The 27,996-nt window shown below is 41.7% G+C and overlaps 1 protein-coding gene across 2 annotated transcripts in view; it reads left to right on the forward strand.

Moving 5' to 3' along the window:
- The window catches only part of LOC120029513 (ATP-citrate synthase-like), a 111,002-nt gene that overhangs the window by 24,586 nt on the left and 58,420 nt on the right, over positions 1 to 27,996 (forward strand). For both annotated transcript variants that reach the window (XM_038974768.1, XM_038974769.1), the window contains exons 9-14: positions 4,683 to 4,819; positions 5,347 to 5,408; positions 7,395 to 7,512; positions 15,239 to 15,393; positions 17,115 to 17,208; positions 26,743 to 26,884. In XM_038974768.1, the coding sequence (XP_038830696.1) occupies positions 4,683 to 4,819; positions 5,347 to 5,408; positions 7,395 to 7,512; positions 15,239 to 15,393; positions 17,115 to 17,208; positions 26,743 to 26,884 (708 nt within the window). The remainder of the gene's footprint in view (positions 1 to 4,682; positions 4,820 to 5,346; positions 5,409 to 7,394; positions 7,513 to 15,238; positions 15,394 to 17,114; positions 17,209 to 26,742; positions 26,885 to 27,996) is intronic.

Here is a 27,996-nt window from a genome sequence, read left to right on the forward strand (position 1 = left end):
ATGGAATGCAGGCTATAGGTTTTATCACCAAGCCATTATAAATAAATTGCTAGCGCAGAGGCCCAACTCGGTCCCACTGACACAGATGAGAGAGTACCCATCAAAGCTATTCGATGCATTAACAGTATTAAAACATAATCTTGTAATTTTCCTACCATACAGGGGACAAACATATTATTTTACATTTGTAACATACTGTTGGAGGATTCCCGTAATTGTATTGTCCCCGTCAGGAGCCCAGTCTTTTGCCATAGATGGTAGAGTTCTCATCTCTGAATCACGCAAGCTTTAGATTGCATTCTGCTGAGGCACTTGTCTGTCTACATCGGTCCGCTACATTGGTGACCTGGGTGGGATCCTTTCATTTGACATTTTAGTCATTTAGCAGACCCTCTTATCCAAATCCTTTCGAAACGCATATGGGGCCTGGGCACACATGCTCCTTGAGAGAAGGGAGAATACTGAAACATGCGTTGATGACAGTTCTACAGTCTCCATCAGAGGCCCAGGCTTTCGGGCATAGATGTTAAAGCTCTCATTTCTGGACTGCACCATTGTAAGATTGTGCCCTCCCCGGCATTTGATAGGTTATACTATATAGGGCATTCAGAAAGTATTCAGACCGTTCCCTTTTTCCACATTTTGTTAAGTTACAGGCTTTTTCTAAAATAGTTTTTTTCTCATCCATCTACACACAGTACCCCATAATGATAAAGCAAAAACAGGTTTTTAGACATTTTTGCAAAATGTATAAATAAAATAAAAACATACCTTTATTTACATAAGTATTCAGACCTTTGCTATGAGACTCAAAATTGAGCTCCAGTGCATCCTGTTTGCGTTGATCATCCTTGATGTTTCTTGATTGGAGTCCACCTGTGGTGATTTCAATTGATTGGACATGATTTGGAAATGCACTCACTTCTACATAAGGTACCACAGTTGACATTGCATGTCAGAACAAAAACCAAGCCATGCGGTCAAAGGAGTTGTCCGTAGAGCTCAGACAAGATTATGTCGCTGCACAAATCTGGAGAGGGTACCAAAAAATGTCTGCAACATTGAAGGTCCCCAAGAACACAGTAGCCTCCATCATTCTTTAATGGAAGAAGATTGGAACCACCCAGACTCTTCCTAGAGCTGGCTGCCCTGCCAAACTGAGCAATCGGGGGAGAAGTGCCTTGGTCAGGGAGGTGACCAAGAACCGATGGTCACTCTGACATAGTTCTAGAGTTCTGCTGTTCAGATAGGAGAACCTTCCAGAAGGACAACCATCTCTGCAGCACTCCCCCAGTGAAGCCTTTATGGTAGTGGCCAAACGGATGCCACTCCTCAGTAAAAGGAACATGACAGCCCGCTTGAAGTTTGTCAAAAGGCACCTAAAGGGCTCTTAGACCATGGGAAACAAGATTCTCTGGTCTGATAAAACCAAGATTGAACTCTTTGGCCTGAATGCCAAGTGTCACGTTTGGAGGAAACCTGACACCATCCCTACGGTGAAGCATGGTAGTGGCAACATCATGCTGTGGGGATGTTTTTCAGCAGCAGAGACCAGGAGACTAGTCAAGATCGAGAGAAAGATGAACGGAATAAAGTAAAGAGAGACCCAGTTTTCATCAAGGATAAGGTTCACCTTCCAACTGGACAGCGACCCTAAGCACGCAGCCAAGACAACGCAGTAGTGGCTTCGGGACATGTCGGAATGTCCTTGAGTGGCCCTGCCAGAGCCCGCACTTTAACCCGATTAAACATCTCTGGAGAGACTAATGGAGCTTGAGAGGATCTGCAGTGAAGAATAGGAGAAACTCCTCAACTACAGGTGTGCGAGGCTTTTAGCGTCATACCAAAGAAGACACGGTTGTAATCGCTGTCAAAGGTGCTTCAATAAAATACTGAGTAATTGGTCTAAATACTTATCTAAATGTAATATTTCAGCATTTAAAAAAATATAAATATTTTTGATTTGTCATTATGGGGTATTGGGGGGGGGGGGGTTTCATCCATTTTTAGAGCAAGGTTGTGATGTGGAAGAAGTCAAATGGTCTGAATACTTTCTGAATGCACAGTATTTAGATACTTAAACTGCCTGAGACACCTTTGCTATTTATCTCTGTACTCAATAACTGGTAAACTATTAGTGATGGTGTACTTTGTTCGAATGTATATGCATGAAACGTATATTGTGGAAAACATGCCCCACACTGTGTCATAGTTAGTAGAACAATGAATGGATTGGCCAGATTCTGGCACATCAGCTTTTAGAAGGTTAATAGGAAAGCTAATCATTCAAACCACCTAAATATACTCACATTCACTGAACAAACATTTTCCCAACTGCTTTTTCTACAGTCCTACACACTCTAACATTCTCCATATCTTAAATTCCAATGCATCCAACATTATGCATGCCTACCATGGTATTGGGCAGCTGCTATTTGAGAACTCATCTATATGTATTACAAATTATGCCTTATATGTAGGCTATGCCATATATAGTGGCTAGTATTCCTATGCAGCTGTTTTAACTATTCTAGCTTCCATGACACACACACACTTTTATTTGTGTTTATAAGAAAAGTATATGATTGAATGTTTTCAAGCCTGCTGCTAGTTACTTGAAATGAGATGCCAAAACATGATTAACATTTTTTATTCACTGACAGATTGCTAATGAAACACAAATTGACATTTACAGTAGTTGGCTAGGCAAACTGTAACATTGGCTAGCTTTCAATATATTGGCTAAATGGTTACCTCCTAAAGTGCACTCAAACAGATATTTACTTATAGCTGGCTATATCTGATCCTCTTCATCAGACAGCAGCTTGCGTTGATAGGAGGACATTTGCTTCCTTCATCATGAGGAGTATGTACGGAAGTTCTGGTTGGTTCCAAGTTTAGCAGTTCCGCATTTACCTGGGCAGACACTATTGAAATCTACTTTTTATGAGTGCAAGAATTGGTGTCTCAAACTTTTATAGTCATCATAAGAATTTTTCACTGTCATGTATACAAACAATCAGCTCATTCAACTTCACATTTTTCGGCTTCGGCCCACTACCTAATTGTCGAGCTAAACTGTCCCATAAATACACTCAGCAAAAAAAAAAGTCCCTTTTTCAGGACCCTGTCTTTCAAAGATAATTTGTTAAACTCCAAATAACTTCAGCTCTTCATTGTAAAGGGTTTAAACACTGTTTCCCATGCTTGTTCAATTAACCACAAACAATTAATGAACATGCACCTGTGGAACGGTCGTTAAGACACTAACAGCTTACAGATGGTAGGCAATTAAGGTCACAGTTATGAAAACTTAGGACACTAAAGAGGCCTTTCTACTGACTTTGAAAAATACCAAAAGAACTATGCCCAGGGTCCCTGCTCATCTGCGTGAACATGCTTTAGGCATGCTGCAAGGAGGCATGAGGACTGCAGATGTGGCCAGGGCAATATATTGCACTGTCCGTACTGAGAGGCCTAAGACAGCGCTACAGGGAGACAGGACGGACAGCTGATCGTCCTAGCAGTGGCAGACCACGTGTAACAACAACTGCCCGAGTTACACCAGGTACGCACAATCCTTCCATCAGTGCTCAGACTGTCCGGAATAGGCTGAGAGAGGCTGGACTGAGGGCTTGTAGGCCTGTTGTAAGGCAGGTCCTCACCAGACATCACCAGCAACAACGTCCCCTATGGGCACAAACCCACCGTCGCTGGACCAGACAGGACTGGCAAAAAGTGCTCTTCACTGACGAGTCGCGGTTTTGTCTCACCAGGGGTGATGGTCGGATTTGCGTTTATTGTCGAAAGAATGAGCGTTACACCGAGGCCTGTACTCTGGAGCAGGATCGACGTGGAGGGTCCGTCATGGTCTGCGGTGATGTGTCACAGCGTCATCGGACTGAGCTTGTCATTGCAGGCAATCTCAACGCTGTGCGTTACAGGGAAGATATCCTCCTCCCTCCATGTGGTACCCTTCCTGCAGGCTCATCCTGACATGACCCTCCAGCATGACAATGGCCCCAACCATACTGCTCGTTCTGTGCGTGATTTCCTGTCATGGCCAGCGAAGAACCCGGATCTCAATCCCGTTGATGATGTCTGTGGAACTTGTTCAGTTTGTCTGTTGTTGAATCTTATGTTCATACAAATATTTACACATGTTAAGTTTGCTGAAAATAAACGCAGTCGACAGTGAGAGGACATTTCTTTTTTTGCTGAGTTTAGTTGTCAAGAGAGCAGAAACATACTGTCATCCAGATGTTTTTTTCCCAGAAATGCCGGTTGGAGGATTCCCACCCTGCTTGTTCGCTCCTGATTTAGGGAATCCTCCAACTGGGATTTGGAAAAGATTAAAATGACTTGTTACTGTAGTGCAATGTTATTTATAATTCTATGATCCCAGCTACACTTAGTTTTCAGTTTGAATCGATCCCAGTGTTACTGAATACAACAGTTGCGCTGCATTGGAGGTTTTGTCACTGAAGAGACTTTCTAATTGCATTTCTAACCCGTGCAGCTCAGGGCATGACTTTGACCATGTCCCAAATGTCACGCTTTTCCCTGTCTAGTGCACTACTCTATGGGCCCTGGTCAAAGTTAGTGTACTGTAAAGGCAATAGGGAGCCATTTGTGAGGCAACCACTTGTCCTTGACTCTGACCCCTGTCCCCTCGAACGTAGTGACACCATCTGTGACCTGGGTGGAGTGGATGAGCTGGCCAACTACGGGGAATATTCTGGAGCGCCCAGCGAGCAACAGACCTATGACTACGCCAAGACCATCCTCTCACTTATGACCAGAGAGAAGCACCACGAAGGTGGGCACTTGCTCAGCATCCCCTACCCCAATTATAACCTTAACCATTAGTAGGAAAATGCAGAACTGACTCAAGATCAACGTCTAGTGGCAACTTCACCCTACACCTGGGAACTCGCCAAGGTTGCCCACTTGCACCTCTTATAGTTTTGAAATCAACGTTGGCATAGTCAGCTCATATTACATTTGGGCTATATCATAAAAAACAATGCATGTAGAAGCAAAAAGTCCCACAGACTGTATTGCTCCTGTACACTGCCTCTATTCCAACTTTTTGATCCGAGTTGGATCTTCTTAATTCATTTATTAATTTTCATCAATAAATGTGGAGCAATATGTGTTGATGTTTTTTTACTAGTTACACTTAAATAACTTTTGGACACAGACGAATTCCATTGGTTAGGACTATTTAACTCAGTGGTGCACTAAGTTCTATCACATGCTCAATTCTTTGTGTGTTACCGCATTGTCAAACTAGATAGTCTCAGCATTAATACTAACAACACATTTCTATCTTTGCCTCGTCAGGGAAAGTGCTGATCATCGGAGGAAGCATCGCTAACTTCACAAACGTGGCGGCCACGTTCAAAGTAAGGCGCCCAAACACGGTCTTCCCCTACTGCTGTGTCATTGATAGGGCCAGACATAATCTGAGTGCAGAATGTGCATGAGTCCCTTGAATGTAATATGTAATGGAAAATATATTCATTAGCCTTGTCTAAATACCTCTACTCATGTTCTAGATAGTATAATTTGTAAAATGTCTAACATTGAGAGTGCTTTAAATGCCAGGATGTCATACTCTATATATACTAAAGTATGTGGACGCCCCTTCAAATTCGTGGATTATGCTATTTCAGCCACACCTGTTGCTGACAGGTGTATAAAATAAAGCGCACAGTCATGCAATCTCCATAAACAAACATTGGCAGTAGAATGGCCTTACTGAAGACCTCAGTGACTTTCAACGTGGCATCATAGGATGCCACCTTTCCAACAAGTCAGGTCATCAAATTTCTGCCCTGCTACAGCTTCCCCGGTCAATTAAGTGCTGTTATTGTGAAGTGGGAATGTCTAGGAGCAACAACTGCTCAGCAGCGAAGCGGTAGGTCACAGAACAGCTCACAGAACGGAACCGCCGAGTGCTGAAAATTGCCTGTCCTCGGTTGCAACACTCACTACTGAGTTCCAAATTGCCTCTAGAAGAAACGTCAGCACAAGAACTGTTCGTCGGGAGCTTCATGAAATAGGTTTCCATGGCCGAGCAGCCACACACAAGCCTAAGATTACCAAGCATCGGCTGGAGTAGTGTAAAGCTCGCCACCATTGGGCTCTGGAGCAGTGGAAACGTGTTCTCTGGACTGATGAATCGCGCTTCACCATCTGGCAGTCCGACAGACTGGGTTTGGCGGATGCCAGAAGAACGCTACCTGCCTGCGAATGCACAGTGCCAACTGTAAAGTTTGGTGGAGGAAGAATAATGGTCTGGGGCTGTTTTTCATGGTTCAGGCTAGGCCCCTTAATTCCAGTGAAGGGAAATCTTAACGGTACAGCATACAATGACATTCTAGACTATTATGTGTTTCCAACTTTGTGGTTACAGTTTGGGGAAGGTGCTTTCCTGTTTCAGCATGACAATGCCCCCGTGCACTAAGCGAGGTCCATACAGAAATGTTTTTTTGAGATCGGTGTGGAAGAATTTGATTGGCCTGCACAGAGCCCTGAACTCATCCCCATCGAACACCTTTGGGATGAATTGTAACACCGATTGCGAGCCAAGCATAATTGCCCAACATCAGTGCCTGACCTCACTAATGCTCTTGTGGCTGAATGGAAGCAAGTCTACGCAGCAATGTTCGAACATCTTACAGTAGAAAACCTTCCCAGAAGAGTGGAGGCTGTTTTAGCAGCAAAGGGGGGACCAACTCCATATTAATGCCCATGATTTTGGAATGAGATGTTTGACGAGCAGGTGTCCACGTACTTTTGGTCATGTAGTGTACTCATTTAGACTTCATCTAGTATTTGCTGCATACTCTATTGAGGAAGAGGTGCATCTTTTCAGACCCATTTGTGATAAGAGGATGGGCTGTTGCAAAATTAACGAATGGCGGGAAACAACACGTTTGAGCATTAGATGACGCTTTCTTAGTATGGGTGAGCCTAGTATGTTTATTTGTTGCTGAATGCATACTTTTATACTAAACAGTACATATATAGTATGATTAGTACACAGTACGTTTAAAAAATTTGTAGGCAAGATCAATTTTCGGACACAGTGGTTCTCTATTTGGATACATATGAGCTGATGCCTAGTCTTCCTGGCAAAATTCTAACATTTAGAATCTATTCAATCAAACCAAATAATGCCACTAAACATGATATAACATGCTGCAGTTTCATATATGAAAATTATGTATATAATTATATAAATTCAATAAGGACAGATTTAGAAAAGCCATCCTGCAGATTTTGTCCAGCCTTAGCCATTGTGCTTGCTGTTAATCCCATGCTTTGAACAAGGCATGTCTATCCATACATTTTACCATGCTGTGCTCTACTTTGTCCACCACTAGGGCATCGTCAGGGCTATCAAAGACTACCAGGGACCCCTGAAGGATAACCGAGTCACCATCTTTGTGCGTCGCGGTGGCCCCAACTACCAGGAGGGCCTGAGAGTGATGGGAGAAGTAGGTGAGTCCAGGCTGCACATTCACTTCAACTAGTTGGCTACATTCCAATTCTCTACCCTACTTCCCGAAGTGTGCACTTGTACACTCCCCCTCATGGATTTAAAAGGAATGGACTGGTATAATGAATATGGTGGTAGCTCCCTCCAGCCATTCTTGTATCAATCCAATGCTTTGAAATGCATAATGTGGAGTGAACGAGTGCACACTGTGTGCCCTCAGGCCCTACTCCACCACTACCACATATCTACAGTACTAAATCCATGTGTATGTATAGTGCATATGTTATCTTGTGTGTGTGTGCGCCAATGTTTGTCTTTCTTCACAGTCCCCGCTGTTCCATAAGGTGTTTTTTAAATCTGATTTTACTGCTTGCGTCAGTTACTTGATATGGAATAGAGTTCCATGTAGTCATGCCTCTATGTAGTACTGTGTGCCTCCCATATTCTGTTCTGGAGACCTCTTGTGGCATGTCTTGTGTGAAGAGACCTCTTGTGAAGAGACCTCTTGTGTCATGTCTTGTGGGGTATGCATGGGTGTCAGAGCTGTGTGCCAGTAGTTTAGACAGACAGCTCGGTCCATTCGACATGTCAATACCTCTCATAAATAAAAGTAGTGATGAAGTCAATCTCTCCTTCACTTTCAGCCAGGAGAGATTGACATGCATATTATTAATATTAGCTCTCTGTGTACATCCAAGGGCCAGCCGTGCTACCCTGTTCTGAACCAATTGCAATTTTCCTGTCCTTTTTTGTGGCACCTGACCACACGACTGAACAGTAGTCAAGGTGCGACAAAACTAGGGCCTGTAGGACCTGCCTTGTTGATAGTGTTGTTAAGAAGGCAGAGCATCGCTTTATTATAGACAGACTTCTCCCCATCCTAGCAACTACTGCATCAATATGTTTTGACCATACCAGTTTACAATCTAGGGTTACTCCAAGCAGTTTAGTCATCTCAACTTGCTCAAAAGTCTAACAAGACGGATCATTTTATCATCAATTTCTCTCAGCCAATCATCAATCATTTGTGTAAGTGCTGTGCTTGTTGAGTGTCCTTCCCTATAAGCATGCTGAAATTATTTTGTCAATTTGTTTACTGTAAAATAGTATTGTATCTGGTCAAAAATAATTTTTTCCAGAAATTTACTAAGGGTTGGTAGCAGGCTGATTGGCCGGCTATTTGAGCCAGTAAAGTTTTTTTTACTGTTCTTGGGTAGCGGAATTGCTTTAGCTTCCCTCCAGGTCTGAGGGCACACACTCTAGTAGGCTTAAATTGAAGATGCGGCAAATAGGAGTGGCAAAATCATCTGTTATTATCCTCAGTCATTTTCCATCCAGATTGTCAGACCCCGGGTTGATAGACAACAATAATTTTTTTACCTCTTCCACACGGACTTCATGGAATTCAAAAGTACAATTCTTGTCTTTCATCATTTCGTCCAATATACTTGGATGTGTAGTGTCAGTGTTTGCTGCTGGCATGTCATCCCTAAGTTTGCTTATATTGCCAATGAAAAAGTCATAAAAGTAGTTTGCAATATCAGTGGGCTTTGTGATGAATGAGCCATCTGATTCAATGAATGAAGCAGCCGAGTTGGCTTTCTTTCCCAAAATATCATTTAAGGTGCCCCAAAGCTTTTTACTATCATTATTTATGTAATTTATCTTTGTTTCATAGTGTAGTTTATTTTTCTTTTTATTTAGTTTAGTCACATGATTTCTTTATTAAGTATGGTTTCTTGGAGAACCAAAACATTTATTCTACCAATAATAGACCCATCTGTTGATGGATTATGTTATATTGATTGCCATGGGTTCATAATTTGTTGAACTCAAGGAGTTCATTTCTGTTGTGATTTTAATACCAAGATATGTGAAACCTTGTTTTGTATTCACAAATGGATGCTATACAACTGGATTCTGTCTCTCTTGCTTGTTGAAGAAAAGGATGGACGATTTGGTTTTATTAACTTTAAACCCTGGACAAAGTTATACATTAAATTGGAGAGGGAAGATATAGAATTCTTTCGATCTGTTAGGAATAAGAGGCTATCATTGGCATACAGGGCCACTCGATGTTCAAAATCTGATGCTTTAATTCCACTAGTTGACGGGTGTCCGGCCAAAAATGATGTCTGATTAGTTAAGTTCTCAGAAGATTCAGAGTTGGAAAGTGTGGTAGAGTAGGAAGCAAAAGTTTGGTTTATTTCTACAGGATCCATTGATAATTGTCCTTGTATATTATGAATTGTATTATTGGCTCTGTCTGAATTTAAAGACTATCAGAAAGAATGTTGGTACTTATTTATTTTTGATCCAAAGCCAAGAATGAGTGAGTCACTCAGCTTTATGTAGGTGCCGAGGCTATATGACTGCGCCATTAACTTGATTATTTAGCAGACATCACTTGCTTATATTCACTCAACACTTATATCTTAAGAATATCATGGAATATAATTGAACATTGTCATTTCTATTAGAATAAAAACCTTAGTGTAACAGTTTTTGTAAATAATACTGACGAGTAGAAACAAAAAAATGTGTATTTTTCAGGGTATGTGCGTGCATGACACATGAATAGCAATTCTTACAGTTGTCACGGCTCTTGTCGTAATGCATGGACCAAAACGCAGCGTGGTAAGTGTCAACTAGAATCAACTAACTTTGTTTTAATTGTTACACGCTTTTAAATTAATCATGTAACAATGATTGAGAGCGGTTGTTCAGAGTTACCATCTCCCGGATTAAACTCTAAAGGTCTTTACCTATCACATCAATATCACAGTCAACGTATTAATGATTACTTCTTATCATTCTGAACAGTCATAACCTTCTTGGATCTGCAAAAACCCCAACCTTATGATTCAGTACTACACAAAGTGGTTTATTTATTTACTAACTAAATAATATCACAAACATTACACACTTAATACATGAGAATAAGGTCCCTAGCGGACTGAAAGCATATGGCGGCTTGTTACACAGAAATTAAGAACTATTTATATACTTTGCACACGAGCCGCCGCCCGTTTGGAGTAAGAAATCATGAATGTTTTTACGTGTGAATGCTGTTTATCTCTGTCGGATCCAGCCTTCTTAGGAAGGATGTGGGATGGCCTTTTCAGCGGCATTCTTGTAAGGCTCTGATTGTCTGAAAGGGGTCTCCCCTTTCCTGTCTTCTACTGTTCACTCTGGAAGATTCTCCTTGGATAGCTAGGCAAGCCAGCTGTGTCGATGGCTCCCACTGGATGATGAGAATAGTGTACTACGGTGATTTGAGAAGAGTAGTAGGATGGTCCCACTTTGTTCATGGTTACAAAATATTGACTTATCTGAGTTTGAGTGGAATTGGCCATTGCGATGTTTGCCTTGTGCGTTGCAACATTTGTATCGGAGTCTATAGTCAAAGCCTGTGGGCTTGTTTCTTGATCGAGCGGGCCCTGGACAGGGTCTCGAGTGAGAGCGGGGGTAATTGGATTGTTTGCGTCCTCTCTAATGGAATTAAATTTGGCGGACCTGTTGTCCGGCAATTCCACAGCTAGTCATGGTGACTCATCTTTTTCCTCCTTCTCAAATGTTTTGCGCTTTTGTACTTCTCTTAGCAAAGCTTCTATAGAGCATCAGTCTACAATTATATCGTCATTGAACCCTTTGTTACCCTTGTGCCCTGGCACTTTGTGTGGTTTGGGTGCAGGAACGTAGCGATCAGATTGATTGTTGCAGTAGGCGTTTCGCTGGCGACGTACTTCATAGTTATTTTGACCACGGTGGTTATTGGTATCGTGGTTTTGTGGTAGATATCGTTGCTGTGCATCATTTCTCAACACTCCTATCCCTGATAACGCACCCTTTTTAACTGGAGTGAGTGCTTCTGTTCAATCTTAAATGAGATTTTCTAGACATTTGACTGAGGACCGCTAATCAGCCGTTCCAGTGATTGTCCAAGAGGGGAGTTTTCTCCTCTCTTCACCTCGTGTTGGAAGTCAGAGTTTGAACCACTTTACACGCAACGCTGCAGCCTGGCGATGTTCTGATCTACTCTGGGAAGTGAGTTTATTTTCTTCACCTCATGTTGAGGTTCAAAGTTCCAACCATTTCAAACGTGTAGCAACGCTCCACACTTTTCTGGGCTGATGTTAATTCTTTACCAATCCTTTTATACACTCTCTCGAAATGGGCGGGTCTGTAATTCTGACACGCTCTCTGACCTCACTAGGGGCTTGGCTACTTACTATGCACAATTTATAAGAGATAGGAATGTGATTTTTAGGAGCCATAAAATAATCTATGTTAACAAAAATACTTTAATCCTTTTTCATATCTCATATACAACATTAAGGATGGAGACTTAACAGATAAAGGGGATATACTTTCCAAGTTACACTATTTACTTTACAATCTTTTTAATGACATCACAAAATAAAAACCAATATGACATTAGTTTTCCATACATCATCTTTGACCATTCCCCACGTTCTTATTTTAGAAATATTGTTCCAGTATTCAATTTAGAAACTGTTAGTTTCGGCGGGAAGACAGTCTGTTAACGAAGACATTCCTTTGGTTAAACCTCTTAAGGATCTGACCCTTTTTTTTTTTTTTAATTTTCGCCTAAAATGACATACCCAAATCTAACTGCCTGTAGCTCAGGACCTGAAGCAAGGATATGCATATTCTTGATACAATTTTAAAGGAAACACTTAGAAATTTGTGAAATAAATGTAGGAGAATATAAGACAATAGATCTGGTAAAAGATAATACAATTTTTTTTTGTACCATCTTTGAAATGCAAGAGAAAGTCCATAATGTATTATTCCAGCCCAGGTACAATTTAGATTTTGCCCACTAGATGGCAGCAGTGTATGTGCGAAGTTTTTGACTGTTTTTGAATGAACCATTGCGTATTTGTTAAAAATATTCTATCAAGACTGCCAAAATGTGCCTAATTGGTTAATTCATAACTTTTCAAGTTCATAACTGTGCACTCTCCTCAAACAATAGCATGGTATTCTTTCACTGTAATAGTTACTGTAAATTGGACAGTACACTTAGATGAAGAAGAATTTAAGCTTTCTGCCAATATCAGATCTGTCTATGTTCTGGGATATGTTCATGTTACTTAAAACCTCATGCCAATCACATTAGCCTACGTTAGGGGGGGCACCAATCCTGCAGAGGTTTTTAATACTTGAGGGGAAAACAGCGTCCTCTTCTCCTGTAATTTACAACAGGGTGTGAACTGTCATCCACCCAGCCCCCCCCCCCCCCCTCTGTGGGTGAGAAAGGTCCTGGCTACTGTCATCCACCGCTGATCTGACACATGCTGATCCTCACAGGACAGTCATATGTATGAATGCTAACATTACCAGTCAAAAGTTTGGATACACCTACTCACTCAAGGGTTTTTCTTTAATTTTACTATTTTCTACATTGTAGAATAATAGTGAAGACATCAGAACTATGAAATTACACATGGAATCATGTAGTAACCAAAAGTGTTAAACAAATCAAAATATACTTCAAAGTAGCCACCCTTTGCCTTGATGACAGCTTTGCACGCTCTTGGCATTCTCTCAACCAGCTTCATGAGGTATGACCTGGAATGCTTTTCCAACAGTCCTGAAGAAGTTCCCACATATGCTGAGCAAACGTTGGCTGCTTTTCCTTCACTCTGCGGTCCAACTCATCCCAAACCATCTCATTGGGTTGAGGTCGGGGGATTGTGGACGCCAGGTCATCTGATGCAGCACTCATCACGATCCTCCTTGGTCAAATAGCCCTTACACAGCCTGGAGGTGTGTTGGGTCATTGTCCTGTTGAAAAACAAATGATAGTGGGACTAAGTGCAAACCAAATGGCATGGCATCCCAAAAAAAAAAAACAGTACAAAAAAAAAGTATGAATGTATGTACTTGTAAGTCGCTCTGGATAAGAGCGTCTGCTAAATGACTTAAATGTAAATGTAATGGCATATTGCTGCAGAATGCTGTGGTAGCAATACTGGTTAAGTGTGCCTTGAATTCTAAATAAATCAGTGTCACCAGAAAAGCATCGTCACACCACCACCTCCATGCTTCATGGTGGGAACCACACATGTAGAGATCATCTGTTCACCTACTCTGCGTCTCACAAAGACCTGGCGGTTGGAACCAAAAATCTCACATTTGGACATGAGACCAAAGGACAGATTTCCACCGGTCCATTGCTCGTAGCGTCCCACCTGGCCAACATCCGGTGAAATTGCAGAGCGCGAAATTCAAATGACAGAAATATAAATATTTAACATTCATGAAAATACAAGTGTCATACATCAAATTAAAGCTTACCCTCTTGTTAATCCAGCCGCTGTGTCAGATTTCAAAAAGGCTTTATGGCGAAAGCACCATGCGATTATCTGAGGACAGCGCCCCGCATACAAAAGCATGAAAAACACATTTCAACCAGGCAGGTGCGCCACAAAAGTCAGAAATAGAGTTATAATAAATGCCTTACCTTTGAAGATCTTCTGTTGGCACTCAAAGGTCCCAGCTACATCACAAATGGTCCTTTTTGTTCGATAATGTTCTTCTTTATATCCCCAGAAACTCAGTTTAGCTGGCACGCTTCAGTCAATAATCCACTGGTTTCCCTCCTTCAAAATGCATACAAAATGAATCCCAAACGTTACCAATAAACTTCTCCAAACAAGTCAAACAACGTTTATAATCAAACCTCAGCTACCCTAATACTAAAATAAACTATAACATTTAAGATGGAGAATCGTTATTGTCTTTACCGGAGATAAACAACAAAGAATGCACTCTCATCCACGCGCATGAAAACACTACAGACAAAATGGGAGCCACTTAGAAAAACTACAAATTCTAGCAATTTTTTCAAAAAACAAGCCTGAAACTCATTCTGAAGAGTTTTGACATCTAGTGGAAGCCCTAGGAACTGCAATCTGGGAGGATTTCGCCTCATAATAAACATGACAGCCATTGGAAACAGTGGTAGGCTGAATTTGTCTTTTTTTAAATTTTTTGGGATGGTCTGTCCTCGGGGTTTTGCCTGCCATATCAGTTCTGTTATACTCACAGACATTATTTTAACAGTTTTAGAAACGTTTGTGTTTTCTATCCAATACTACCACGCAAATGCATATCCTAGCTTCTGGGCCTGAGTAACAGGCAGTTTACTTTGGGCACGTTTGTCATCCAAACTTCAAAATACTGCCCCCTACCCCAGAGAGGTTAAGAAGGAAAGCAATTCCAAATATGAACTTTTAACAAGGCCCACCTGTTAATTGAAATGCATTCCAGGTGACTAGCTCATGAATCTGGTTGAAAGAATGCCAAGAGTGTGCAAAGCTGTCTTCAAGGCAAAGGGTGGCTACTTTGAAGAATGTATTTGTTTTAACACTTTTTTGGTTACTACATGATTCCATATGTGTTATTTCATAGTGTTGATGTCTTCACTATTATTCTACAATGTAGAAAATAGTAAAAATAAATAAAAACGTATGTGAATCTTGCCTAATGTTCCAGGTTTGCTGGGTGTACTAAAATATAAAGACCATCTTTGGCACTAAGATAATTTTGAGTCCATTGGTAGACAATGAAAATGATTTTTATGTTTTTGGGAAATTCACACCAGGAGATTTGATCAATAGGTTTCCTTTTTTATTGTACAGTTGTTCAGGATAATCAAAATATTTGTTAACCATGTCCACTTTTCTTTTCCCACAGGGAAGACCACCGGTATCCCCATCTATGTTTTCGGCACAGAGACCCACATGACGGCCATTGTCGGCATGGCGCTGGGCCACCAGCCAATCCCCAACCAGCCTCCAGTAGCCGCCCACACAGCCAACTTCCTGCTCAACTCCAGCACCAACGCCGCTGTACGTTTTGTGTTCAATGTAGAGCTGACCCCAATTAGTCGACAGGACGATTGTTTGGTCGATAGCTTTTCGGTCTACCAAGATTATTTTTTGGGGTCAAGCAGTGGAGTGTATGCATGCATGCATGCACGCACGTATGTATGTATACCAGCCAGCCAATCAAAAGTTTGGACACACAATCAATCAAGGGTTTTTCTTTATTTTGACTATTTTCTACTTTGTGGAATAATACTGAAGACATCAACACTATGAAATAACGCATATGGAATCATGTAGTAACCAAAGACGTGTTAAACAAATACATTCTTCAAAGTAGCCACACTTTGCCTTGAAGACAGCTTTGCACATTCTTGGCATTCTCGCAACCAGCTTTCATGGGGTAGTCACCTGAAATCCATTTAAATTAACAGGTGTGCCTTGCTAAAAGTTAATTTGTGGAATTTATTTCCTCATTGTGTTTGAGCTAATCAGTTGTTGTGACAAGGTAGGGGTGGTATACAGAAGAGCCATATAAGTCCATATTATGGCAAGAGTAGCTAAAATAATCAATTAAGACATGGTCAGTCAATCTGGAACATTTTAAGAACTATGAAAGTTTCTTCAAGTGAAGTTGCAAAAACCATCAAGCGCTATGATGAAACTGGCTCTCATGAGGTCTGCCACAGGTAAGGAAGACCCAGAGTTACCTCTGCTGCAGAGGATAAGTTCATTGGAGTTACCAGCCTTAGAAATAACAGCCCAAATAAATGCTTCACAGAGTTCAAGTAACAGACATATCTCAACATCAACTGTTCAGAGGAGACTGTGTGAATCAGGCCTTCATGGTCAAATTGCTGCAAAGAAACCACTACTAAAGGACACCAATAAGAAGAGACTTGCTTGGGCCAAGAAACACGAGCAATGGACATTAGACCGGTGGAAATCTGTCCTTTGGTCTGATGTCCAAATTTGAGATTTTTGGTTCCAACCGCCGTGTCTTTGAGATGCAGAGTAGGTGAATGGATGATCTCCGCATATGTGGTTCCCACCGTGAAGTAGGTGAGGTGGTGGTGTCGGGGTGCTTTTCTGGTGACACTGTGATTTATTTAGAATTATTTATTTTATTTATTTCTCTCGGAGGACATGAGTACTAGGACCATGCCTCAGGACTACCTGGCATGATGAATCCTTGCTGTCCCCAGTCCACCTGGCCGTGCTGCTGCTCCAGTTTCAACTGTTCTGCCTATGGAACCCTAACCTGTTCACCGGATATGCTACCTGTCCCAGACCTGCTGTTTTCAACTCTCTAGAGACAGCAGGAGCGGTAGATACTCTCAATGATCGGCTATGAAAAGCCAACTGACATTTACTCCTGAGGTGCTGACTTGTTGCACCCTCGACAACTACTGTGATTATTATTATTTGACCATGCTGGTCATTTATGAACATTTGAACATCTTGGCCATGTTCTGTTATAATCTCCACCCGGCACAGCCAGAAGAGGACTGACCACCCCTCATAGCCTGGTTCCTCTCTAGGTTTCTTCCTAGGTTTTGGCCTTTCTAGGGAGTTTTTCCTAGCCACCGTGCTTCTACACCTGCATTGCTTGCTGTTTGGGGTTTTAGGCTGGGTTTCTGTACAGCACTTTGATATATCAGCTGATGTAAGAAGGGCTATATAAATACATTTGATTTGATTTCAGGAAGCCAACATCTACCTCTCATCACTGTCTCTTCTTTTAGACCCCAGCATCTACCAGGACAGCCTCCTTCTCTGAGCCCAGAGCAGCCAACGATGCCACGTCAGCTAAGAAGCCCAAAGCGGGCATACCAGCAGGTAACGAGTGCTAACCATGCCACCCTGCCCTCCTTACCAATTTTCACTGGTTTCCCTGGCACAGATTAAACCCAGTCTCCATTGAGGATGCTTTTAAGTGCAGGACTAGGCTTAATCTGTGTCAGGGGAAACCTATCCTTAAAGTGCTAGTTTACAACAAAACAAACATGTCATGTTTAGCTCCTCAGAGGTTCAGTAAGAAAAGGGACAACTTGGGGACAGTTTAGACTCCCTACACCTCATATTCATTAAGACACATTGTAGCTAAATGTAGCAAGATGTTTTGCAACAAAAACCATTTAAATCACGTAGTAGAGCACCTGGAGTAAACAAATGACATTGCAAAATGTTTTGCTACAGTGTGCATTGTGCACTAATGAATATGAATGACCCTGTTATCACACACACCACCCTCTGTCTTTGTCTGCTTCTTCACCTCTGCCATCCCACTTTCCCTTTTCTCTCCCCAGCACAGTTTGACATTTTAAATGTTTTCAGTTTTTTTCCCTTTTGCCCCTCATTTCGATGTGTAATCAGCCTGTCTTTTCATGCTCAAATCTTATAAGCCGATCCTCATTGTCCATGGCTGTGGCCTGTGAAGGAGGAATTCACAGGAGACTGCTACGGTAAGTGCAGGTGTAAGCCTACACGACTAGCTCGCCCATCCTGCTCCCCCCTCTCCCCTCTCCTCCCCCCACACTTCCCCAATTTAGAGGTGTGTGTGTGTGTGTGTGTTGCTTTCACGCCTATGTTCTGAATTGGCATTCTAGAACTCCCACGGAGTAGGCCTAGGGAATGGTCTACATGGGTAAGTTCCTTGGGTTTCGTATTGTTTGTGTTTAATCCATTTTTTAAGTAGATGTTTAGTTAATTGAGCTCTATATCGGTCCTTTCTCTTATTGGGTATCCATGCAATGAAGTGTGAAGGCCAAGGCATGCAGCCATACATGCAACCATACAACACACCCAATGCATTCGTTGATTGATGAGGTTACATAGTAGGGCTTTTATTCAAACTGTTTTGTACCTTTTTCCGTTGTCGCTTATTTTGTCGTCACTGCTTTGTGGTGTTGCGCAGTTGGTCACAGAAGCACAGGCTTCGTCAGGTTGGAGTGGAGGTAGAGACGAGTGATAGACACTCAGTCCTCCTCCAGGCTCTCCTCTCTTTCTCTTCCTCCTTCTTTCCCCTACCTCTATCCCTGTTTCTCTTAAGTAGTGCGTGTGGGAAATGCCTTTGTTCAGCCTCCATCCAGTTAGGTGTTTCTCATGGTGACTGTCCCAATTCTCTACTCTTTTCCTGAAATGTTGACTTGCATGCTTCCCGGCATGGATTTTAAAGCATATTATTGATGTAAGCATTGGCTGGAGCATATTATTGATGTATGCATTGGCTGGAGTGAGTTTCCACCATTTGTTAAATCCATGCACGGGTGTAAGTGTACACTTTGGGAGGAGGGTGTAGAATCAGATGCAAACCTTGTCAAATGGGTCTGCAGCTGTCCCGGACTGCGTTTCATTCCAGAAAGTTGCTCACTTCCTCTTTCCTCGCTCCCCTTTAAAAAAAAAAATATATATATATATATATATTTATTTTTTTGCTGAGTTTGTTTGTATATATATATATATATATACACACAAACAAACTCAGCAAAAAAAGAAACGTCCCTTTTTCAGGACCCTGTCTTTCAAAGATAATTTAAAAAATCGAAATAACTTGACAGCTCTTCATTGTAAAGGGTTTAAACACTATTTGCCATGCTTGCTCAATTAACCATAAACAATTAGTGAACATGCACCTGTGGAACGGTCGTTAAGACACTAACAACTTACAGACGGTAGGCAATTAAGGTCACAGTTATGAAAACTTAGGACACTAAAGAGGCCTTTCCACTGACTCTGAAAAACACCAAAATAACTATTCCCAGGGTCCCTGCTCATCTGCGTGAATGTGCTTTAGGCATGCTGCAAGGGAGCATGAGGACTGCAGATGTGGCCAGGGCAATAAATTGCAATGTCCGTACTGTGAGACGCCTAAGACTGCGCTACAGGGAGACAGGACGGACAGCTGATCGTCCTAGCAGTGGCAGACCACGTGTAACAACACCTGCAACAACAACTGCCCGAGTTACACCAGGAACGCACAATCCCTCCATCAGTGCTCAGACTGTCCGCAATAGGCTGAGAGAGGCTGGGCCGAGGGCTTGTAGGCCTGTTGTAAGGCAGGTCCTCACCAGACATCACCGGCAACAACGTTGCCTACGGGCACAAACCCACCATCGCTGGACCAGACAGGACTGCCAAAAAGTGCTCTTCACGGTCTTGTCTCACCAGGGGTGATGGTCGGATTTACGTTTGAGCGTTACAGGAATAAGCGTTACACCGAGGCCTGTACTCTGGAGCGGGATCGATTTGGAGGTGGAGGGTCCGTCATGGTCTGGGGCGGTGTGTCACAGCATCATCAGACTGAGCTTGTTGTCATTGCAGGCAATCAACGCTGTGCGTTACAGGGAAGACATCCTCTTCCCTCATGTGATACCCTTCCTGCAGGCTCATCCTGACATGACCCTCCAGCATGACAATGCCACCAGGCATACTGCTTGTTATCCACTCAAGTGGGTATGACGCTGTATGTATGGCTCATCTGTATTTGGGGAGTTTTTCCATTCTTCTCTGCAGAGCGTCTCAAGCTCTGTCAGGTTGGATGGGGAGCTTCGCTGCACAGCTTTTTTCAGGTCTCTCCAGAGATGTTAGATCGGGTACAAGTCCGGGCTCTGGCTGAGCCACTCAAGAACATTCGGTGACTTATCCTAAGACCACTCCTTTGTCTTGGCTGTGTGCTTAGGGTTGTTGACCTTTGCCCCGGTCTGAGGTCTTGAGCACTCTGGAGCAGGTTTTTGTCAAGGATCTCTCTGTACTTTGCTCCGTTCATCTTTCCCTCGATCCTGACTCGTCTCCCAGTCCTTGCCGTTGATAACATTTCCACAGAATTCCCACACATCGTGCTTCACCGTAGGGATGGTGACAGGTTTCCTCCAGACGTGAAGCTTGGCATTTTGGCCAAGGAGTTCTGTCTTGGTTTCATCAGACCAGGGAATCTTGTTTCTCATGGTCTGAGAGTCCTTTAGGTGCCTTTTGGCAAACTCCTAGTGAGCTGTAATGTGCTTTTACCTTAATATTAATCGAACCCCAGGCTGTAGTGACTCCTCAACACTGCTATGCAGTGCCTTGGACCACTGTGTCATTCTGGGTGCTTTCACATGCTTTTTTAAATGAGAAATGGCTTCTGTCTTGCTGCTCTACCATATAGGCCTGATTGGTGGAGTGCTTAGGAGATGGGAGAACCTTCCAGAAGGACAACCATCACTCAAGAGCTCTGTCAGAGTGACCATCTTGGGTCACCTCCCTGACCAAGGCCCTTCTCCCCTGATTTTTCAGTTTGGCCAGTCCTGGTGGTTCCAAACTTCTTCCATTTAAGAATGATTGAGGCCATTGTGTTCTTGGGGACCCTCAATGCAGCAGACATGTTGTGGTACCCTTCCCCAGATCTGTGCCTCGACACAATCCTGTGTCTGAACTCAACAGACAATTCCTTCTACCTTATGGCTTGGTTTTTGAGCTGACATGCACTGTCAACTGGGGAATCTTATATAGACAGGTCTGTGTCTTTCCAAATCATGTCCAATTTAATTTACCACAGGTGGACTCCAATCAAGTTGTAGAAACTTCAATGGAAACAGGATGCACCTGAGCTCAATTTCAAGTCTCATAGCAAGGGTCTGAATACTTAGTAAATCAGGTTATTTTTTTATCTCTGTGGGGACGGTTGTTGCTAATGTGACAAGAATGAAGTATACAACAGCCAACTTTCCGGAACATAGACATTATCTTCATATGGACAAAGCTTAAATTGTTAATCTAACTGCAGTGTCCAATTTACAGTAAAAATACAATTTTATTGTTTGAGGAGAGTGCACCACAACATATCACGGCAACTGGTTTGATACATTCACCTCTGAAGGTAAATAAAGTTCTTACATTCAGTAATCTTGCTCTGATTTGTCGTCCTGAGGGTCCCAGAGAGAAAATGTAGCATGGCTTTGTTTGATAAAACAATTTTTATGATCAAATGTAGGAACAGCGGTCTGTAGTTTGACCCCATTGCTGTTTCTGAAAAATCAATTTCAGAATAAGGCTGTAACGTAACAAAATTGTACTTTTGGGGGGGGGTTGTATTATTTCTGACAGTACAGTGGGAAATGTAAAGGGGGACAGATCGTAGGGGCAGAGACTGGCCTCAAAAGGGCATATGTTGCTTAGGCTGTTACACCAGCCGCTTGCACTCCCTCCCCTTTTGTGTCTGATTAGATCTGGATAGGTGTAGCCTATTATTTAATAGCTCCTTTAGTCATCTAGGTTCTGAGGTATTGACTCCACCTTCTAGTCATGACAGAGCAGATGGCAAGCATAGATGGAAACTAAGATCTGGAATGAAACGAGGCCCTGGTAAGACAGTAGCGAACATATGCTTTTTATTTAGATACATTTTTTTCAGAGGGGGGATTACAGGTACAAAAACAAAGAAATGCATACGAAGATGACTGCAACCCAGGTCATATTTTTCCATATTCTGTTCCAGTTAAAGGGTTGTTCCGATTTAATTAGATCTGCGGACCATGCTTTTTTTTTTTATGGCTAGCTTAGAATATGAGCGTTCCAAAAGTTGTTTATATATTATAGAGAGCAGTCCTTTCGTGAGCACAGATCATCTATTCTTAAATCCCATCGTTGAATGGTTCGGTAGTTCAGTTTCCCAAGTGACTCCATAGGCCAGCATAGCTGATCTATGTTGTTAGTATAGAAAAATGTGTTTCCTTTTGCTGTGTATATATCTTTAATATCTTAGAATTTTAACAAAACCATTACTGTCCATGATATTAAGGGTTGCAACAAGGCATTATTGGGAAATGGGAATGCCACATTGTTTTTCAATTTTGCGCCACATGGAAATTGTGTGAGTAAAAATCTGACCAAAGCGTAGTTTATATTGTTGAATGGATATATCAGTGAATACCTTTTCCAGGGTGATAGACACCATATTTCTCACTGTACTCAGCCAGGGGGCAGAAGAGTCATGTCTAAACCAATTAAGGATGTGGTGAAATGCTAGTGCCTGGATATACAATTTAAAGTTTGGTATGGATAGTCCTATGTCTTTCCCCTCTTTGTAAATTTGTTAATTCTATTTTGAATTGTTTATTTTGCCATTCACTGAATATAAAAATGAACAACACCTGCTCTTTCCATGACATAGACTGACCAGGTGGATTCAGGTGAAAGCTGTGATCCCTTGTTGATGTCACTTGTTTAATCCACTTCAATCAGTGTGCATGAACGGGAGGAGACGGGTAAAACATATATTTTTATGCCTTTATTCATGGATTGTGTATATGTGCCATTCAGAGTGAATGGGCAAGACAAAATATTTAAGTGCCTTTGAAAGGGGTATGGTAGTAGGTGCCAGGCACCTACTACCATACCACAGGTAGGGCTGTGGCTGGCGGTCAGGTAGGGCTGTGGCTGGCGGTCATGACATTTTGTCAACCGGCTATTTTCATGCAAAAGACGACCGGTTTCACGGTAATTTACCATTGATTAACATATATCTCCAGGCCTCCACGCGTACAAGCTGCATAGAAGCTGCTGAAATGCGCTCCTTTGGAATATCTACATTTGAAAAAAAGTCAAATCTAGAAGAATTATTTTACTTAGCTGAAAAAAATAGAAAGGATGTTTTTCCCATTCCGGAGTGGGTGCGCATATTAAGTGGCTATGTTGAGCATAAAAGTGATCGTTTGAAACAGGTCCTGGCAACTTTATTTGGGAATGATCCAAACCTTAGAATGTCTTAGAAAATCAACATATAAGGGCTGCATGATGCGACTATAGGCTATTGATGATTTGAGAAAGTCGCAAAAAAACTTGCTCTTCTCTCATGAAATGATCATATTTTCACCCATCAGGCTATTCTCAATTTAATCTAGTCTTTACTATGTATTTAAAATGAGTTTAGATTTAGAACGGCCCATTATCAAATGGGCAGGGGAAAAAATAAATCTGTATGCACTCGAATAGCAAATAAGGCCGCACGCTTTCCGGTCTGTTTTTAAATGATGCCGGCTAATCTACTTCTATATATAGAAGTGTAAGAACACTTATTTCACTCCAAGCATTAAACACTGTTTGAGGCGTGTGCTCTCGCTGTGCGATATTTGATATTCTCGTTGATATTCCGCCCAATCTCTGTATGCCATGGACTCTCCAACCCTGTTCCTACAGCTACCCAGTGCTTAATTTGAGAAACCAAGTGAAATCTGTTCGGTAATTGTTGACAGCCCCTTTGCGAGCTTGAGTACGGAATAAAGGAGATGGTAATGCATGGTGGGGAGATTCTGTATAGCTAAAGGTAATGTCACCCAATTCATTATGAAAATATGAAACATGCCCTATTAGTAGGTTAATTAAAATACAAATTCACTATAATTGTAGGCTAACTTTAAGCTGCCCTTTACAATCAATGAACCAACAACATCGCTTAGGGCTCTCCCAATCTCTTAGTTAGAAATTTTACTCTAATTTGTTTAATTTTGTAGTATAGGCTAGACCAATTATTTACCAAAGACGTCTTAAATCAATTTTGTTTTATGTTTGTCTGCCATGCATAATCATAATTTAAATACATTATCATTTTATTTTTTGGGGCTTGGGCTCATAAGCCTATGCAATAGTTGAGAGGTTATCCAAGGATAAACATGTATTACATTTTTTTACCCCTTTCTTCCAAATGTCATGGTATCCAATTGGTAGTTAGTCTTGTCCCATCGCAGCAGCTCCTGTACTGACTCGGGAGAGGCGATTTGTCGAGAGCCGTGCGTCCTCTAAAACACGACCAAAACTTCTTGACACAATGGATGTTTAACCCGGAAGCCAGCCGCACCAATGTGTCGGAGAAAACACAGTACACCTGGCAACCGTGTCAACGTGCATGCGCCTGGCCCGCCACAAGAGTCGCTAGAGCGCGATGGGACAAGGACATTCCGGCCGACCAAACGCTCCCCTAACCCGGACGATTTTGGACCAATTGTGCGCTGCCCCGGTCGCGACAGAGCCTGGACTCGAACCAGGATCTCTAGTGGCACAGCTAGCACTGCAATGCAGTGCCTTAGACCACTGCGCCATTCGGGAGGCCCAGGATAAACACCTTGTAACAAACAGGCTTTGGTCCATGTGGCCCAATTTGGGTAAGTCTCGAGACTGGATGACAACATTTTGGAAAACAGTTTAATATCTGTGTTTATCAATGATGGGGGGGGGGGGGGGGGGTGATAGTGAGAACACTGGGTGACATCCTTAACTTTGTTTTTATAAAAGTGCAATTAGTGCTATGTTCACATCTCTCCTAAAGTAACCTTTGTGAACGACTGTAATAATTTGAGGTTTCTTCTTTTAGAAAGGACTTAGTCTGGCTTGGTGTGGGTTTACAATCGGAGATGTACAGTTCTTTATAGAAGCAGGAGTAACTAGATCAATTTGGGTTCTGATTTAGTAATTCCAGTTTTAGATTTAATAGTTGCTAAATCAGCTAATTGATCATTACTGCGTAGCTTGTTGTCCAGTGCTGGGTCGATTACCATGGAAGTAATGGTTGAGTCTTACTCAATGGATGGTAAATTAAGTTTAATTTACGGGAAAGATTTTCAATTGATTGTTTAATTTTTTGTAGATTGATTTCCTCTTCAAGCTTAGTTTGTGCTGTTTCCAGGTCATGCACATTGGCCACTGTCTTTAAACTTTAGTTGAGTAGGTATCCACTTTAAAACTGAGCCGTGCAAAAGACTCAAGAGAAGTTGAGGGCAGAGGTAATGTCCTTACAAACAATCTCTCGGATAGTGGCCAACGCTTTCTGTTGTCAGGTGTTGAGAGCAGCCATGTTCCCACAGGTGAATTGTGAATGGACAGAATATGCCAGCTGCTGGAGCGAAATAGACTTGCTATTGTTCATTGTAATACAGTGAACGTCCCAAACGTTAATGTGATGGTAAATGCTGACAATTATTTGTAATTAAGTCAGTTAATTCATAGTTTTGCTCAAAAAAGCCACGAGAATGCCACGTTTTTCAATGCATGCCACTGGAACCTGAACTACCAAACTGCTCTGCCCTTTGACCTTTTCTGTTTTCACTTGGGTTGTGTTCAAGAATTGTTTTAAAATGGTTGCAGACAGAGGCAATTCATGTACGTCTGAAATAATTGTTGTAATAGCTGCACCTTACCCTTTGGTTGGCTAGGTGGAATGTTTTCCGTAATGGGGTGGCAGATAGCCTAGTGGTTAGAGCGTTGGACTAGTAACCGGAAAGTTGCAAGATCGATTCCCTGAGCTGACAAGGTCAAAATCTGTCGTTCTGCCCCTGAACAAGGCAGTTAACCCACTGTTCCTAGGCCATCATTGAAAATAAGAATTTGTTCTTAACTGACTTGCCTAGTTAAATAAAGGTAAAATAAATAATTGGTTAGCCTATACAGTACTTATCCAACCTCTTAAAATGGCATGTTTCAACAGAAGAAAAACAGTTTCAGCTCGTAGGCAATCTTGAACACAATCTTGTCTTGGAATCAATCGTGTTGCGCTTGTGTGTTTTTGTTGAACCTGTGTTCCCTTAATAACAAAGCAATATAACATGTTTATTACCTTGGTGAGGTACATTAGAGTTGTTGCTTTGGAATAATTCATTACTAATTCTTCCATTTTCTGGGGGAGGTGTTTCAGTAACACTTTTCAGTACAATGAAAAACCAAAACATTGTTATATATCGTCTGAGCCCCTTAGGAAAGAGACCCCTTAGCTCCAAGGAAGGGAAATGTATGTCCTACTGACAAATATAACTAATAATGAACTAGTCACTCTTTGACTTCATTCGATACCTTCAGATAAATATTTTTACGTTTCACTTGTATGTCTTTTTTCGTCTAAGTCGTGAGCAATGGGAAAGATTATTTTCAACAATTTCCCCCAATCAAGGATTCTTAGTTTTTTTCTCTCTGTAATCGAGGAATGCACACAATGATATATGTATCAAATAAAAACATTCACACATCCTCATTTTTTGAAGTTCTCATAACATTTCTTAGATTGCCTCAGGTTTCCATTAACAAATGTTTGAGAAGAAATACAATGACCCCCTCTTGTTTAAAATGAATTGTTCCTTCATCCCACTTGTCCATTTGCCTCCCCTGGTGTTGTCTGCTTTCAGAAAAAACAGAGAACCCTCTCTCTGATACATTTCCCGTGTAACATTTGTGACATATCCTCACAGAATTAACAGCCTATCATGTCTCTCTGATATTTGCATGTGCTCCCCTCCCCTTGTCTCTGTTCTTAGTGCCTTGCTGTACTCTACATAACCCCTCCTGTGTGTGCTGTCTCTTCTCTTCCTCCACTCCTCTTATCCCCTCCCTCCTTTTCTCATCTCCCTGCAGCCAAGGCCACCATGCTGTTTAGCAGAAACACCAAAGCCATCATCTGGGGCATGCAGACGCGGGCGGTGCAAGGCATGCTCGACTTTGACTACGTGTGCTCGCGGGACGAGCCCTCTGTGGCGGCCATGGTCTATCCCTTCACGTAGGTCCCTCAAGACTCTTGAGCCCAATTTCCATTCTCCTCCAAATCTTTCCTCAGTGTGCACTTGTTCACTGCCCCTCAAGGACTTTAAAATAATTGATTGTTGTAGATGGCCATAAAAATACAGAGTAACCATTTGAGAAAGGCACAGAACTTATTCACAAAAAAGTTTTAAATTTAGAGGGGTGGAATAAACATTTATTTTAGAGCCAAACTGAGCTTACCAAATGATACAACACATTATCAGAAGCACACTGCACTTCGTCTGTAGGTCTCACCATTGCTGAGATGTGTATATACATTTTTGTGTCCAAATTCTGGGTCAAAAGTGGCCTGAGAATGCACACATCGGAGTCCACCCATGGCCTTTTCCGAAAATGGCACCAAAATGACACGTTTGGACTCCGATTTAAAAACCGAAACTAAAATATAAGATAGAAATGTTTTATTAACATGACATTTTCAGGGGTTATATAAAATTAGCATGTTAAAATGAAGTATAATTGTGTGCATGTATATGTGTGTATATATATATATATATACACACACATATTTACACACACACTACCATTCAAAAGTTCACTTAGAAATGTCCTTGTTTTTGAAAGAAAAGCTTTTTTTTTTGTCCATTTAAAATAACATCAAATTGATCAGAAATACAGTGTCGACATTGCTAATGTTGTAAATGACTATTGTAGCTGGAAACGGTATATCTATTTTTTTAATGGAATGTCTACATAGGCGTACAGAGGCCCATTATCAGCAACCATCACTCCTGTGTTCCAATGGCACGTTGCGTTAGCTAATCCAAGTTTATAAATTTTAAAAGGCTGATTGATCATTAGAAAACCCTTTTGCAATTATGTTAGCACAGCTGAAAACTTGTTCTGATTAAAGAAGCAAAAAAACGGGTCTTCTTTATACTCGCTGAGTATCTGGAGCATCAGTATTTGTGGGTTCGTTTACAGGCTCAAAATGGACAGAAACAAAGCACTTTAAAAACTCGTCAGTCTATTCTTATTCTGAGAAATGAAGGCTATTCCATGCGAGAAATTTGCCTTGAAACTGAAGATCTCGTACAACGCTGTGTACTACTCCCTTCACAGAACAGC

This window comes from Salvelinus namaycush, chromosome 35 (genome assembly GCF_016432855.1).
Source record: "Salvelinus namaycush isolate Seneca chromosome 35, SaNama_1.0, whole genome shotgun sequence".
Lineage (NCBI taxonomy): Eukaryota > Metazoa > Chordata > Actinopteri > Salmoniformes > Salmonidae > Salvelinus > Salvelinus namaycush.